General features: G+C 40.3%; 1 protein-coding gene across 1 annotated transcript in view; it reads left to right on the forward strand.

The window, feature by feature from the left end:
• fzr (fizzy-related) overlaps nucleotides 1-18,294 on the forward strand; it is a 378,342-nt gene that overhangs the window by 79,298 nt on the left and 280,750 nt on the right. Inside the window, exon 4 of the mRNA XM_067139092.2 lies at nucleotides 2,200-2,382. Coding sequence (XP_066995193.1) covers nucleotides 2,200-2,382 — 183 coding nt within the window. The remainder of the gene's footprint in view (nucleotides 1-2,199; nucleotides 2,383-18,294) is intronic.

Below are 18,294 nucleotides of genomic sequence, written 5' to 3' on the forward strand. Positions count from 1 at the left end.
CAGTTACCTGGCACATACTGAAAATCTGATCCTGACAGCCCCTCTGTGGTCTGAAACCACACTGGGTTTCATCCAACTACTCTCAACCACGGATCGCACCCTCGATAGTTATTGCAATCCTTCCTATTCCTTTGCTTATAGATAAGTGCAATTACTGCTTTTGTCCAGTCAGAAGGTACCTTACGAACATAGCATGCTGGTCTTATTCTCAGAAGACATTTCATCCCTGCCTTATCACTATATTTCACCATTTCAGGTCTAATTTCATCTATTCCTGCTGCTTTATGACCCTGGAGTTTATTTACCATCCTTTCCTCTTCATCAAGCGTAATTTCACCAGTATAATTTTCCTCCTCCCCGTGAGTGTGGTAGTTCGCGACATCACCAGGAAAATTTCCTTTTATGTTGAGAAGGTTTTCAAAATATTCCTTCCACCTGTCCATTGATTCTCTGGGATCAATTATGAGTTCACCTGAATTACCCAAAACATTATTCATTTCCTTTTTCCCTCCCTTCCTAAGATTCTTTATTACTGTCCAGAAATGTTTTCTTGCTGCTTGACCTAGCCTTTCCAGGTTATTACTAAAATCTTTCCATGACTTCTTGTTGGATTCAACAACTAGTTTTGCTCTGTTTCTTTCATCTACAGTATGTACAATTCCCTGTCTTTATCAGTCTTTGTTTGGTGCCATTTCTGATACACCTGATTTTTTCATTTACAAGCTGCTCTCAATTCATCATTCCACCGAGATGTTTGTTTTTTCCCATCTTTATACACAGTTGTTCCTAGGCATTCCCTTGCTGTTTCTACTACAGTATTCCTGTATGCCATCCTTTCTATATCCTATATCCTGAACCTGCTTAGTGTCCATTGTTAGGAACTTTTTGCTAATCATATCCATGTACTTGTAATTTCCTCGTCGTGGAGATTTTCTTCCCTTATTCGTCTGCAGGCAGATCTCACTTTCTCTATCTTAGGCTTAGATGTTCTTCGTTCACTACGGATCAGATAGTGGTCCGTATCATCGAAAAATCCCCAGAAAACCTGCACATTCTTAATGAATTTCCTGAATTCAAAGTCAGTTAAGATATAGTCTTTTATGGATCTGTTGCCCCTGTTCTCCCATGTTTAGCAGTAAATAGCCTGCTTGAAGAATGCATTTGTAACTGCTAATCCTGTACTAGAACAGGGTTCCGGTAATTACTTCCCATTCTTACAAGCTTCCTTATCTGCCTCACCTTTAGCCATCACCTTCTCATACCCTTCAGTTCTGTTTCCAACTCTTGCATTGAAGTCGCCCATTAACACTATCCTATCCTTGCTGTTGACCCTGACTATTATGAGACTCAGTGCTTCATAAAACAGTCCATTTCTTCCTCACCTGCATCCTCACATGGTGAATACACGCAGACAATTCTCATCCTAATTCCTCCAGCTGCCTTTCTACCCACCTCATTCGCTCATTTACGTGGTTAACCGAAACTATGTAGCTTCCAGTAGTATCCCTGATGTCCTAGCCCTTACTCTGCCCTTCCCTTTCTAACAACTTTCAAGAACACTTTAAAGTCATCTTCCTCATTATCTCTCCTTACCTGAATATCATTTACTCCTAGCACATCCAGATGCAACCTCTTTGCTGACTGAACCAGTTCTACTTTCTTCCATAAGCCCCATTAATATTGATAGCTCCCCATCGACTTCCATTTTGTTCGCCAAGTTGTTTCCGAGGAGTCCCTTGCCTGTCAAATGGGAGTGGGACTCCATTATTCCCATAGGTCCGTGGCTTGCTTAAAACATTCTGAGCATGCTCGGTGAAAATTCTGTGAAGCAGGATGCTATCCTACTTACACATAGTCCAGGTGAGGGACTCTCCTCTAACAGGTTAGAGACCATCGGTGGATTTTATAGTCCTAGCCGGCTGAACACAAGGAGGGCCATGACTCTGAACATGTCCGAGATGCCCACTTCCATTCCATAGCAACTCGTATCCCGACTCTCGCGACCACTTACTAGGCCACTCAGCCATTGCCCGTGGTTCATGAACTAGGATGTGACTACATTAACCCACACTATGAACCATGAAAATTATTATTATTATTATTATTATTATTATTATTATTATTATTATTATTATTATTATTATTATTATTATTATTATTATTTCATTTTCTTCAAAATAACTTTCTGATAATTTTCAGGAAGGAAACCGCAATGGGTCCACAACTAAGAAAGCCAGAGAAAATGGTGAAGGTGGTCGTGATGGTTTGGCTTATGCATGCTTGTTGAAAAATGAATTACTGGGAGCAAGTATCGACGATGTGAAAGGTCAATGTGATGAAAGACGAGCTTTTAATCCTCTTGAAGGCAAGAACCTGTTTCAGGTGAGTTTGTATATTTCAAACTATAAAGTTTCATTTATATGCTTTTCAGAGGGCTGAACTAGGGGAAATAGTATAAGTGTGAGAATCTTGTAACTGAAAATGCACTTACCGTATGTATGTACAGAAAAATAACACAGGAATGTATTGCATTGAAAATTATAAATTTGGGTTAATATAAACTTGCAGTATACATCGTACAAAGTTCTGTATTAAACTACACACACACAAAATCATTTATTTTAAACTATGGCCTTAAATTGTGATAACTCTTCGATTATTTCTCCAGACACATCATGACTCGTCACTAAACGTTTGTTGGTTTCAAGGGCACTGAAATCTTCATTAAAACACATGGTATTGTTTGACGGCTGACCATCATCATCATCATCAATTTACTCATTCGGAACAAATATTTCAGATTCCCTATGGGAATCAACATCTATAAACATCTATATCATCTGATGGCCAAGCAGGCATCAATTTTTGGTAATGGGACAAAGTCTCTCATAGTGCATTGGCACTGCCGGTGGCTACAATTAGCCTACGCAGTGGCCTCTACGGTATGCACTACTAGCCGTGCGTCTTGGTAGGTGTGCTAGGTACCAACTGATGAGCCCAGCCTAGCACACGGGGGCGAAACGCTAGCAACCAGGAATGAGTTAGCTGGAAAATTTATAATGTCCAATAACGGACCATTTATATTGGTATTATAAATTTACTCATTCGGAACAAATATTTCAGATTCCCTATGGGAATCAACATCTATAAACATCTATATCATCTGATGGCCAAGCAGGCATCAATTTTTGGTAATGGGACAAAGTCTCTCATAGTGCATTGGCACTGCCGGTGGCTACAATTAGCCTACGTAGTGGCCTCTACGGTATGCACTACTAGCCGTGCGTCTTGGTAGGTGTGCTAGGTACCAACTGATGAGCCCAGCCTAGCACACGGGGGCGAAACGCTAGCAACCTATGGGAATCAACATCTATATCATCTGATGGCCAAGCAGGCATCAATTTTGGTAACAGGACAAAGTCTCTCATAGTGCATTGGCACTGCCGGTGGCTACAATTAGCCTACGCAGTGGCCTCTACGGTATGCACTACTAGCCGTGCGTCTTGGTAGGTGTGCTAGGTACCAACTGATGAGCCCAGCCTAGCACACGGGGGCGAAACGCTAGCAACCAGGAATGAGTTAGCTGGAAAATTTATAATGTCCAATAACGGACCATTTATATTGGTATTATAAATTTACTCATTCGGAACAAATATTTCAGATTCCCTATGGGAATCAACATCTATATCACGAGAGGACATTGCCAATGCTGTGCAACAACAAATGACCCGATTCACACATGGTGCAGCAAATAGTGACGCAGGCGATATTCACTGCCTCCCACATCATCCCTGCAGGGATCTATTTTGAGGGCCTTTAGGCGCAGTTTTGTCATGTCAACTGTATCAGTATGTGTGCTGTGCTGTGCTGTAATGTAGGAGGTGTGCTTGGCTGTAATTATTTTGCACCATGAAACGAGTATTGTCCTGTACTCTACTGTATTAAATATGATCGTGTGCTCTTCAATGTCCACACATGTAATTTCCACCTCTGTCCTTTCACCTGGAAATGTCACATTTTCCAACTGGGCTGGTATCTGCAAGAAAGAAAATGGTTACAGTTACTTTTGCCACAACCCTCTTATTCTAGTCTCATTTATCAGATACAATGTGTCACAAGGGTGTGCTGTACATCTGTCCATGAGCAGGAGGCTCTTCCTACCTTTCGTACCCATTTTTGCTTCAGTTCCCCTCAACGAGTTTTCAAATATTTTCGTCCTGATCCTCATGTTCTTGTTACTCGTGTATGTTGTAAGAAGCATTGCAGTCTTTTTAAAATCTCACTGCTTTTTGAATTTTTGAACAGTTGAAGGAGGCAGCTTTTCTGTTCTGTCGCTATTTTTACATAACACCGTCACACGTTCTTTTCTGGGCTTCCCTCTGTGAAAATTCTCACTTTTGAATGCCATTGTTTGGTCAAGCATTACATTTTTTTAAACTCAGTGGCATTAAATATGTCATTGTGGGCATAATGGGAAGCCAGTTCCTCCAAACAACTTCCTTTCCACTTGTGTACTGTGTTCATGTCAACACTCTTACTTTCATCTCACTTTTGCTTACTGCTAGTTCCATGCCCAATCTTCAATTTATGTAGCCAGCCCACCGAGGCATGAAGATCTTCTATACCAAGCCTGGTCACTAGTTCAGCTGCTTTTACATGCGCACCTTCTTCGATCTTGGTTTCTTTCACCACAATAGAATTTAGTGTGGACGGAGTAGTACCTAATTCCTTGGCAGTATCCCTACTTGCTTTTAGTTGCTGCTTTCCTTCACATCTTTTAATATATTCAGCTTTGTAGTGATCATAACTTGCTTCCTTTTCTTGCTATTCATGTTGTCACGATCCACTGTAATAAATAATCTGTGAATGATACCAGTGGCAACAGCTTACTGATGCCAAGACCAAAAAGTATATGAACTGATGCTTACTGAACAATGAACTGATTCCACAAATATCTTCAAGGACTCTCCTCTTGGTATCAAGAGACAGTTACCAGAATAAATAGTCTGTAGCAAATAGATGTGTTCTAATGTACATTTTTACAGCAAACACAACTTAGTCTAAATTAATATTTAAATGTATAAGTAATATACTCCCCTGCAGATCATGTGACCTTGCCACGTTGGGGGGTTCTTGTGTGTCCCAGTGAAGTAGAAATCCGAGCCGCAGGTGCAACAATATCGGATGGGTATCTGTTGAGAGACCAGACTAACGAATGGTCAATCAAAAGGGGAATAGCATCCTTTCGGAAGTTGCAAGGGTGGCAGTCTAGATGATTGACTGATATGGCCTTGTAATACTAAAATACCCAAACCCCCTGTGGTGGGAGGGGCGCAGACGAAGAGTACACCCACGGTGTGCCCTGCCTGTCATAAGGGGCAACCAAGGGATGATCGAATTAGAACTATGAGACTACTCGGAATTAGTACCATCACGCAGGGAACACCATGGGTCGCCTTTATTTGCGAGTAGTACCATTATGTTAGGTACACAATAGGTTTGTGATTAATAGTAACAGAGTGTGAATGAGGTTGGGATTTACAGTACCCGTGATAAGTACCACTACATGCGGAACACCACGGGCTTATGTTGCCTGTAATTAGTACCATTATGTGAGAAACACCACGGGTCTGGACGTTGTCTGTGATTAGTACCACTGTATGAGCGACACTGTGGGTCTGCGTTGCCTATGATTAGTACCGTACCCACTATGTGAGGAACACCATGGGATAGTATGAGTCCCTGTGATTAGTACACCCATGTGAGGAACACCATGGGTTTGCGTTGCCTGTAAGTGGCACCGCAATGTGAGAGACACCATGTGTTGTGTTGTGTGTTTGAGACATCAGTCCATAGACTGCTTTGATGCAGCTTCCATGCCACCCTATCTTGTGCTAACCTTTTCATTTCTACGTAACTATTGCATCCTACATCTGCTCTAATCTGCTTGTCATATTCATACCTTGGTCTACCCCTACCGTTCTTACCACCTACACTTCCTTAAAAAACCAACTGAACAAGTCCTGGGTGTCTTAAGATGTGTCCTATCATTCTATCTCTTCTTCTTGTCAAATTTAGCCAAATCGATCTCCTCTCACCAATTCGATTCAGTATCTCTTCATTCGTGATTCGATCTATCCATCTCACCTTCAGCATTCTTCTGTAACACCACATTTCAAAAGCTTCTATTCTCTTTCTTTCTGAGCTAGTTATCGTCCATGTTTCACTTCCATACAATGCCACGCTCCACACGAAAGTCTTCAAAAACATCTTTCTAATTCCGATATCAATGTTTGAAGTGAGCAAATTTCTTTTCTTAAGAAATCTCTTCCATGCTTGTGCTAGTCTGCATTTTATGTCCTCTTTAATTCTGCCATCGTTAGTTATTTTACTACCCAAGTAACAATATTCATCTACTTCCTTTAAGACTTCATTTCCTAATCTAATGTTTCCTACATCACCTGCCTTCGTTCGACTGCACTCCATTATTTTTGTCTTGGACTTATTTATTTTCATCTGGTACTCCTTACCCAAGACTTCATCCATACCACTCAGCAACTTCTCGAGATCTTCTGCAGTCTCAGATAAAATAACAATATCATCGGCAAATCTCAAAGTTTTGATTTCCTCTCCTTGGTCTGTGATTCCCTTTCCAAATTTCTCTTTGATTTCCTTTACTGCCTGTTCAATGTAAACATTGAAAAGGAGAGGGGACAAATTGCAGCCTTGCCTCACTCCTTTCTGGATTGCTGCTTCTTTTTCAAAGCCCTCGATTCTTATCACTGCAGACTGATTTTTATACAGATTGTAGATAACTCTTCATTCTCAGTATCTGATCCCTATCATCTTCAAATTCATAAATAGCTTGGTCCAATCAACATTATCGAATGCCTTTTCTAGATCTACGAATGCCATGTACGTGGGCTTGTCCTTCTTGATTCGATCCTCTAAGATCAGACGTAAAGTCAGGATTGCTTCATGTGTTCCTACATTTCTTCTGAAGCCAAATTGATCTTCTCCCAACTCAGCTTCAACTTGTTTTTGCATTCTTCTGTAAATAATATGTGTTAAAATTTTGCAGGCATGAGATACTAAACTAATGGTGCGGTAGTTTTCACACCTGTCAGCTCCGGCTTTCTTGGGAATAGGTATAATTACATTCTGCCGAAAATCGGATGGGACTTTTCCTGTCTCATACATCTTGCACACTAAATGAAATAACCTTGCCATGCTGGTTTCTCCTAAGGCAGTCAGTAATTCAGAGGGAATGTCATCAATTCAAGGTGCCTTGTTCCTATTTAGGTCACTCACAGCTCTGTCAAACTCTGACCTCAAAATTGGGTCTCCCATTTCATCAGCATCAACTGCCTCTTCATGTTCCAGAACCAAATTATCTACATCTTTACCTTGATACAACTGTTGGATATGCTCCTGCCGTCTTTCTGTTTTGTCTTCTTTCCCTAGAAGTGGCTTTCCATCTGAGCTCTAAATATTCATACACCTAGATTTCCTTTCTCCAATGGTTTCCTTGATTTTCCTGTATGCAGCATCTACCTTTCCCAGGACCATACAGCCTTCGACGTCCTTGCACTTCTCCTTCAGCCATTCTTCCTTAGCTACCTTGCACTTTCTATCCACTTGATTCTTTAATCACTGTATTCTTTTCTGCCCTCTTCATTTCTAGCATTCTTGTATTTTCGGTGGTCATCAATCAGGTCTAGTATCTCCTGAGTTATCCACTGATTCTTAGTTGATCTTTTCTTCCTTCCTAACATTTCTTCAGCAGCCCTACTGACTTCATTTTTCATGACTCTCCACTCTTCCTCTATAGTGTTTCCTTCAGCCTTTTTGTTTAGTCCCTGTGCAACATGATCCTTGAAACAATCCCTCACACTCTTTTCTTTCAACTTGTCTAGATCCCATCCTTTTGCATTCTTTCCTTTCTTCAATTTCTTCAACTTCAGATGACATTTCATGACCAACAAGTTGTGGTCAGAGTCCACGTCTGCTCCTGGGAAAGTTTTGCAATCCAACACCTGGTTTCTGAATCTCTGCCTAATCATAATGAAGTCTATTTGATACCTTCCAGTGTCTCCAGGTCTCGCCCACGTATACAGCCGTTGTTTGTGGTGTTCGAACCAAGTATTGGCAAGGACTAAATTATGATCAGTGCAGAATTCAACCAGCCGAGTTCCTCTTTCGTTCCTTTGTCCCAATCCGAATTCTCCTACTGTATTACCTTCTCCTCCTTGGCCTACCACTGCATTCCAGTCTCCCATCACAATTAGATTCTCGTCACCTTTTACATATTGTATTAAATCTTCTATCTCTTCATATATTCTTTCGATTTCCTCGTCATCCGCTGAACTAGTAGGCATATAGACCTGCACTATTGTGGTGGGCATTGGTTTGGTGTCTATCTTGACAACAATAATTCTTTCACTATGCTGGTCGTAGTAGCTTACCTGCTGCCCTATTTTCTTATTCATTATTAAACCAACTCCTGCATTTCCCTTGTTTGATTTCGTGTTGATAATTCGGTAGTCACCTGACCAAAAATCGTCTTCTTCCTGCCAACGTACTTTACTTATACCAACTACATCTAACTTTAGCCTATCCATCTCCCTTTTCAGATTCTCTAACCTACCACAATGATTCAAACTTCTAACATTCCACGCTCCGACTCGCAGAATGTCAGTATCCATCTTCCTGATGATCGCCCCCTCTCGTGTAGTCCCCACCCGGAGATCCGAATGGGGGACTAGTTTACCTCCGGAATATTTTACCCGGGAGGAAGCCATCATCAGTACATCATTCATACAGAGAGAGCTGCATGTCCTCGGGAGTTAGTTACGGCTGTAGTTTCCCGTTGCTTTCAGCCGTGTAGCAGTATCGACACAGCTAAGCCATGTTTAGTATTATTAAAAGGCCGTATCAGTCAGTCATCTAGACTGCCGCCCTTGCAACTACCGAAAGGCTGCTACCCCCCATTCGATGAACCATTCGTTAGTCTGGTCTCTCAACAGATACCCATCCGATATGGTTGCACCTGCGGCTCGGCTATATGCATCATTGGGACACGCAAGCCTCCCCACCGTGTCAAGGTCACATGGTTCGCATTGCCTGTCAGTAGTACCATAATGTGTGGAATACCGTGAGTCTACGCTACTTTTGATTAGTACCACAACATGACAAATACCATGGTTCTACTTTACTAGCGATAAGTACCACTGTGAGGGGCCGATGACGTGGTTTTTGGACACCTTTAGACGACAAGCATCATTGATTCAGGATTGTGCTTTATAAGCAGTCCCTTGGTCAGTGGTACTATTGTTTTACGATAGTTTCTGGGAATGTGGAGCTTTGGGGGTCGGATCCACGGATTGTTTTAAATTCATATTCACCCCTTCGTTCTTCGTCATCACGTTTTGAATTCTGGTCAGTGGATGATTTTGGACTTTTAAATTGTCATCACCGTATAATCTCGAGCACCACCTGCACTGTTTTTTTTCGAAAATATCGCTTCCAAAATTGGGTGCCGGTCTTATTTAAAATTTTGGGAAATTTATCTTTCCGAATGCGCACAAATCGGGCAATACCGCCGGCGCGGGTTGGCAACAATGCTCTCTTCGCTCTCAGTATACGCTACTTCCGCGCTTGGCATTAGTCTCACGCACGTTCTCGGAGTATTGACATGAATTCCACAAAGTTTTGCGATCTTTTACTGCGAGTAAGAAACTGAAAATAGTTCGGGAAGCCGAAATTATTGGAAATCGTGCCGCCGGTAGGAAATACGATATTGACGAGTCGTGTATTCGCGAATGGAGAAAGAAGAAAAATGTGCTATTAACATGTAGTGGTGATCATAGAGCTTTTAGTGGAGTGAGTACAGTTTCCAGAAATTGAAAAAAAAAAAAAAAAAAAGAAACTTATGTGACAGAAAGGCAGGAATTGGGATATAGTGTCATCTCTGTACAGGCCATGAAGTCCCGTGGAGGGGTGGAAGGTAAAGGCTTCCCTTATCCGTAACCTCGGCACTTGATGGGGTGGAGTGGTTAGCTATACACCCGGGGAATATAGTGTGTCAACCGAAGTGTGTCAGCTAAAGGCATTAGAGATCGCAAAGGAACTTTCAACGGAAGGGTTTAAGGCAAGCCAAGGATGGGTTTTTAAATTTTATAGAAGAAATAGGTTGAGCGTACAAAGGCGTACCTTAATTTCACAGCGTCTTTCCTGGTGCCTACGATGAGAAGTTCTTGTCGTTTCAGCGTCACATAATTTGGTTGCGGAAGGAAAATGCGTATTTGCTTTCCCAAATTGGCAATGCAGATCAGATGCCAGTCTACTTTGAGATGCCAGAGGACAGGACTGTGAACGTTAAGGGTGCGTAAAGTGTTACCATTAGAACAGGTGGTAATCAAAAACCACGTTGTATGGTAATGTTGTGTATTGTCGCCGACGGAACCAAATTGCTGCCGTACATTGTTCTTAAGCGAAGGAGGCTTCCTAAAAATCTACCCGCTGGTGTTATCGTCAGATCTCAGAACTCCGGCTGGATGGAGTGTTCACGTGTGGAAGTCTGGGTAAAGTGTGTCTGGCAACGTCGCCCTGGTGCATTACTGGGACAAAAGAGCTTGCTTGTTCTTGACAGTTACCGCGGCCACGCGACAGACGCTGTGAAGTAACATATCAAGGATGGGAAAACTGACCTAGCAGTCATTCTGGAGAGGATGACGTCTATGCTACAATCGCTGGATGTCTGCGTGAACCGTCCATTTAAAGCAGCATTGAAACAGCTCTATACAGAACGGATGGCGGCTGATAATCGCACACTGACGCCAACTGGTCGCATTCAGCACCCAGAAGTTCAGCTGCTGTGTTCGTGGATTTTGACAGCATGGAATTGTATCCCTGAAGACCTCATACGGAAGAGCTTCAGGAAATGTAGCATTTCTAATGCTATGGATGGCAGCGATGACGACATTTTGTGGGAAGGTGATGGTGACTGGGGGAAGTTCCGAAGTTGGTACTGATGATGAATGAACTCTTTGGATATCGTTCTGGAAATGTTTGTTTACTTTTGTTGTTATTTTCTAATTATTTGATGTGTGTTAGTAAAGATTGTTAATCATTTTGACTTCACTTTTTTTTTTAATTTTGTCCTTTCAAAATAAGGGTGCGGGTCTTATTCGGTGGTGGGTGGTATTAGAGATTATACGGTATATTTTGTGTCATTTTGTACCATTAGGGGCTTATGACCTAGATGTTAGGCCCCTTTAAACTACAAGCATCATCATCATCATCATCATCATCATCATCATCAATAATACTCAACATGGCTTAGCTGTGTTGATACTGCTACACAGCTGAAAACAGTGGAACACTACAGGCATAACTAACTCCCAAGGACATGCAACTCTCTCTGTATGATTGATGTACTGATGATGGCTTCATCCTGAGTAAAATATTCCGGAGGTAAAATATCATCAATCAATCAATACTGATCTGCATTTAGGGCAGTCGCCCAGGTGGCAGATTCCCTATCTGTTGCTTTCCTAGCGTTTTCCGAAATGATTTCAAAGAAATTGGAAATTTATTGAACATCTCCCTTGGTAAGTTATTCCAATCCCTAACTCCCCTTCCTATAAATGAATATTTGCCCCAGTTTGTCCTCTTGAATTCCAACAATAGTCCCCTATTTGGATCTCTGAGTGGCGACTACATGAGAGGGGGGGGGCAATCATCAGGAAAATGGATACTGACATTCTGCGAGTCAGTGCGTGGAATGTTAGAAGTTTGAATCGTTGTGGTAGGTTAGAGAATCTGAAAAGGGAGATGGATAGACTAAAGTTAGTTGTAGTTGGTATAAGTGAAGTATGTTGACAAGAAGAGCAGGATTTTTGGTCAGGCAACTACAGAATTATCAACACAAAATCAAACAGGGGAAATGCGGGAGTTAGTTTAATAATGAATAAGAAAATAGGGCAGCGGGTAAGCTACTACAATCAGCATAGTGAATTAATTATTGTTGTTAAAACAGACACCAAACCAATACTTACCACAACATTATTAGAGCGGAAGGTTTTAGGTTATATTCAAATTCGTAAAGGGCCTAAAATTAGCCCCTAAACCCGCCATAAATATAGTAAGTCCAGCTATAAGCAATAATTCTCTCCAAAAAAACCATTAATGACCGAGAAAAAGCTTCCCCCTTTGAGTGTGGATTTGATGCAGATCTATATCCCTACTAGTTCAGTGTATGATGAGGAAAACGGAAGAATATAAATGAAGAGATAGAAGATTTAATGCAGTATGTAAAAGGTGATGCGAATCTAATTGTGACTGGAGACTGGAATTCAGTGGTTGGCCAAGGAAGAGAAGGTAATACAGTAGAAGAATTCGGATTGGAACAGGAATGAAAGAGGAAGTCGGCAGGTTGAATTCTGCACCAGTCATAATTTAGTCTTTGATAATACTTGGTTCAGACACCACAAACGATGGCTGTATACGTGGACGAGACCTGGAGGCAAATAGAAGACCCCTCTCTTTTTGATTTCTGCTTTTAAGATTTTGTTCCTTCTCCTTACAGAGAACGAATGGTCCAGGAGGCTATCGAATGTTCTTTACAAGGAGCCCTACATACTGTGTGACTACATGGTATTCTGAATTTCATCTTCATGGTCTTATACAGCAGTTCCAGTTCACACCTCATTTTACAACTACCCTAGGAGGGTTTAAAATGCTTTCACATCTAATGACAGCAGTAGCTGCATGACCGTGTCTTACACACAGCATAGTTCCTGTGCTTATGATTTCACTTTTCCTTTATTAGAACATATGTTTTTACCATTACATTTGGAGAAATAGGAGACAATTCAATCTGTAAGGACTGCACAAGTTCATATAAGATGAAGATCTAGTTTTAGTCTTGGAACACATGGTTTTAGAATGGCTAAGTAATAGTTCTTCAATGACATTTTATCACAGTTTTTATTTAGTGTAGTCCAGATGTCACACTTAATGTACCAGAATTTTAAGCATATAAGATCACAAGGCTAATTACCTAGCTTCTTGTTTTAATATTTAAGGTTAATATTTTAAGATTGATTTAAGGTTGAAGACAGCCTATAGAAAGGGCAAAACATGTCCCAAAGGTGTCTGTAATCGTATGTAACCACTTGCAAGTGAACAGTATTGAATAGGTGGACTAATAAAATATCTTTATTGGATTTTAAGTTATACTGGGATGCTGTCATAGAAACAACAAGGGAATGCCCAGGAACAACTTTATGTAAAGATGGGAGAAAGCCAACATCTTGGTAGAATGATGAAGTCACAGGGCAGCTAGTAAATGTAAAAAGAAGGGATATCAAAAAAGCTCCAAAGAAGAATTGATGTAGATTGAAAATTGTATGTAAAGGAAAGAAACTGAGTGAAACAGATCTTTGGAGAGTCCAAGAAGAAATCGTGGTAAGATAGTGGTAATCATTTGGAAAGGCTTGGTCAGGTGGCAGGGAACTCTGAAAGAAATGTCAGTCTATAATGAAGGTGTATGTACATATATTTAGATCCCCCATTATTAGTTCACTCATTTTATAATGTATAGGACTGTATACCTGCAAAGTCAATGAAAATTACTTCGTTTGACGTTGCTGTTATAAATTTAATGATACAAATTTCATCTGTCAGTAAAGCAGTCATAAATTAGCCAAATTCAGCAGTGAAATTTTTCCAGCGTATGACCAGTGATATGGGAGAATGTTAATATTAAAAATTACACTCTTTCAAATGTGCCGCAAGTGTTAGGTTGTATTCAGCTGTATAAAGTCATAGTGGGTGGGTATGAAACACAACTTTTTGGCACGTATGTTGTGTGTTCCCTACAGTTGGGGACAACTGTAGTTAGATTGACAAGCTTTGATGTTTCTTCCTTTTACTTACTTACTGGTCGGCGCTACAGTCCTTGTAGGTCCTTGGCCTCCTTTATCACCTGCCTCCATTCATCTCGGTCCTCAGCTTTTCTTCTCCAACGTTTAACACCTAACTTTCTAAGGTCATCCTCAATATCATCAATCCATCTTTTCCTGGGTCTTCCTCTCCTCCTCCTTCCATCAAGTTTCCCCATAAACACCTTTTTAACGGTGCAGGTTTCTGCCATTCTCTGAACATGACCGGCACACCTAATTCTTCCCTGCTTAATTTTAGTAACAATATCTGGCTGGCCAAACAGTCCTTGGAGCTCTACATTTGTCCTTATTCTCCACCCATCCTGCTCTCTTACTGCACCGAATATCTTTCTCAATATCTTCCTTTCCCACCGTAACAGCCACTGTTCTTCTCTGGAGGTCATCACCCAGCATTCTGATCCATACATAACTATTGGTCTTAGTACTGTTGTGTATATATTAATTCTTGAATTCCTGCTGACATTCCTGGATTTAAACATATTTTGCAAGGCGTAAAAGCATCGGTTTCCACTTTTTATCCTCTCCTGTATTTCCACGGAGGTTTTATTGTCCTCTGTTATTATAGAGCCTAGATATTTGAAAGATGTGACTCTTTGATATTCCTTCCCATTTAATCTTACTGGGGTCCTTCCTCTTACTCTATCTCCCATCTTCATATATTTTGTTTGGTTTATATTCACTTCTAGTCCTAGGTCCCATGCTTTCTCTTCTAATACTGAGTAGCTCTCTTCAAGAGCTCTTTCATTTCTTGCAATTATTGCTACATCATCAGCATATGCTATCACTTGTACTAATCTGTTCAAAATGGTTCCCCCTGGGTTGATGGGCAATTGACGGATTACTTTTTCCAATGCTAGGTTAAAAAGCAGTGTGGAAAGTACATCTCCCTGTCTTAGTCCTCTCTCCACTAAAAACTCCTGACAGATCTTGCTCCACTCGCACCTTGCATACTGTTGTTTTCAAAGTCATTTCTGTTAATCTAATCAATTTCCTTGGGATTCCAAATTTTTTCATAATCTTGTAAATTTTACTCCTATCTAGACTGTCATATGCCTGTTTAAAATCCACATACAGCTGATGTAGCTGTTTGTCATATTCATAAAATTTCTCTAGCACTTGTCGTAATATAAATATCTGATCCAGAGTAGAGCGATGTTTTCTAAAACCTGCTTGGTAATCCCCTAATATTCTTTCCATCCATAATTCCAATCTTAAGGCTAGTACCTTACCAAAAACCTTGTACGTTCCATCCAGCAAGGTGATCCCTCGATAATTTCCACATACTGCCTTATCTCCCTTTTTATGTATTGGGTAAATTATACCCAATGTCCAATCCTTGGGTATTTCCTCCTTTGTCCAAACCTCCTTAATCAATTCATAAACAGCCTTTTCTATTCCCTCTCCCCCATATCTCAACAGCTCTGACTCCATTCCATCTTCACCTGGGGCTGTATTATTCTTTAATGCATTAATTGCATCTTTGACCTCTTCTAAGTCTGGCTGTTTTACTGATTCCTCTTCCAGTTCTCTTTCTTCCCCATCAACATTTATATTTTCCTCCTCTCTATCATCTTCATTATTTCCATTGAGTAACTCGTAAAAATACTCCTGCCCTCTTCCAAGCACTTTGCTTTTATCACCCAGAAGGTTTCCATCTTTATCCTTGAAGAAAACAGCTCTTGGTTGAAATCCTCTCTTAAGGTCTTTTGTTCTTTCATAGAACTTTCGTACCTCGTTTCTATCCTTCATTTCATCCAGTTCTTCGATTCTCTTTCTTTCAAAAGCTCTTTTCTTATATCTACATATCTTATCTGCCCTTCTTCATTTCTCTCTATACTCTTCTACTGTTTGTCTTGTTCTCCTTTGAAGCATTCTGTTCCTAGCATCATTCCTCTCTTGGATTAATGTTGAACATTCCTCATCAAACCATTCTGCTCTCTTTACCAATTTCTTCTTTCCCAGGGTGCTATCTGCAACTTCACTGATAGTTGTTTTCAGTATCTCCCATTTATCTTCCACTTCTCCTTTCTCCCATAATTCCCTTTTTATTTCCAAAGATTCAGCCATTTTCTTTTTGTATTTCTCTTGCAATTCCTCATTTTTTAGACCTTAATATTGTGCTTTGCCTTTCTTGTTACTTTTTCCGTTCTTGCCAAATCTATTTTTTGTCTATACTTGACTAACAAGATAGTGGTCTGTATCTGCATCAGCACCTCTGCAGCTTTTAACATCCATAATATCTGATGCATGTCGACTGTCTGTGATAACATGGTCTATTTGATTTCTTGTCACACCATCTGGTGAAATCCAGGTCTCCTTGTGAATGTTTTTCCTAGGATGCCAAGTACTTTTAATTATCATCTGCTTTCCACTCACAAAATCAATCAATCTCAATCCGTTATCATTACTTACTTCATGCAGGCTTTCTTTCCCTACTAAGTGTTTGTACACCTCTTCTCTTCCAATTTTTGCATTTAAATCTCCAAGGATAATTTTCATATCATGCCTTTGAACTTTATTAATTTCTTCCTCCAATTTAGTATAAAATGCATCTTTCTTCTAATCTTCTGCCTCCTCAGTAGGGGCGTACACACAAAACACAGTTTTGGAGTAAAGTTGATCACGCTTTGCTTTACCGACTTATGTATGAGGAATCCTGTGCCATTACTGCCTGCTTTTTCTCCACTGTACATCAAGATATGTTGTCCAGACATTATCCCTTGCCCTTTCCATCTCAGTTCCTGTAGAGCTGCTATTTTCACTCCATACTTATCCTTTTCATTCCTTAATTCTTTCAACTTGCCAGGTCTCTTCAATGTCTTAACATTCCACGTTGCTAATATAATATCCTTTTTCCTTCTCTTTAGCCGTTTTTCTCGCCGGTTCGTCACCAAGTTTTCCAGTCGTGCTTTATTCATTCTTAAGGTATCCGTAACAGTTGTTTTTTTACGAGGTAAGGGAGTTAACCGTACGCTCAACCCCCAACCTGGAGGACCAGGGTATCACTCTTAGTCTGGATCATCACCTTAGACCTGTCCGGCTTGGGTGGCCCTACCAGGAGCAGATGCTCCCGCCGGCATAGCTCTAAGGATCATTTGACCACGCAAGCCTCCAATAAACACCCGGCAAAATATATTTTGCCATCGTCAAGGTGGTGATACCTTCGGGAGGGTTTCTTCCTTTTAGTATATGAATTTATGCATGTTTCTCATGGTAAGGGAAGTATAGGGTTCATCCTCATTCTTTCAAACGTCACTTTCCCAGCTGCCCCATGATTCACAGAACTATTAGAGAAATAAAGTTCTGTTATTTTATGTTTGTTAGATCTTTCCATTTGGTGGAGGGCTGACATTATTCTTTCCAAGCATGTTGACTTTTCAACTGATCTACAGTAGCCCTTGTAAGTACTGTAACACATGGTGGTTTGTAGAGGGTGGAGTTTAAGGAAGTGGGTCGTAGGTATGAACGAAGAACAATCAAAAAATTCAAAATGGGTAATTACCAGTAATGTATTTAAATAGATTCGCTCTTTTTGAAAATAGAAGAAAAAAGAAAATAATAACAAGATATAAACATATATATATATATACACACAGTATGCTTGATTGCATCTACCGACATTGTTGGTTCTATTCAAAGACTGTCACTCATTCTAACAATGCAAAATGAATGCATTGTACTGAATATAGAGCTTATTGTTTGCATAGTCACCATAGTTGTAGGATTGATTTCTGTTATTATCTTGTCAATAATTGATTACCCGAACTATCCATCATGGTATTAGAATCCAAAGCAAAGGCTGTTCAAAAACGTGGCCCACTTAAAAATCATAAACTCATCTTGAAAATTACTTGAAGCAAGGTAACATCAACCATTACAAACTGATTTCCAAACAGAATAGGCTACCAGAAATTTGGAAAGAAAACACTGTAGTTAGGCAGTATTTAGAATGTGATTTAGACTCAAAATCTAGCGAAACTCACTACAGAGAACATGATGAATTTGGAAATGGGTATGATGCAATAGTTGGTAGGATTCAAGAATTGATTCGTTCATTTGAAAGACCCAGGAGTCCTAGTAATGCATCCATTGTGTCTGATAACTCTACTCGATCCAGCTCCAGTTTGAAACTGAATCCCATTGAATTGCCTGTTTTTGAAGGAGATTTGAAATAATACTTGAGTTTCAGGAACACCTTTCAAAGCATAGTTATTAACAATACCCCCATTGACAATGTGCAAAGACTACACTACCTATTGTCATCTTTTCAAGGCGAACCTAGGGATTTGTTAGATAACCTAGCCATATGTGCTGAGAACTTCACTGT

Source organism: Anabrus simplex, chromosome 2, assembly GCF_040414725.1.
Source record: "Anabrus simplex isolate iqAnaSimp1 chromosome 2, ASM4041472v1, whole genome shotgun sequence".
In the NCBI taxonomy this organism is placed as follows: Eukaryota; Metazoa; Arthropoda; class Insecta; order Orthoptera; family Tettigoniidae; genus Anabrus; species Anabrus simplex.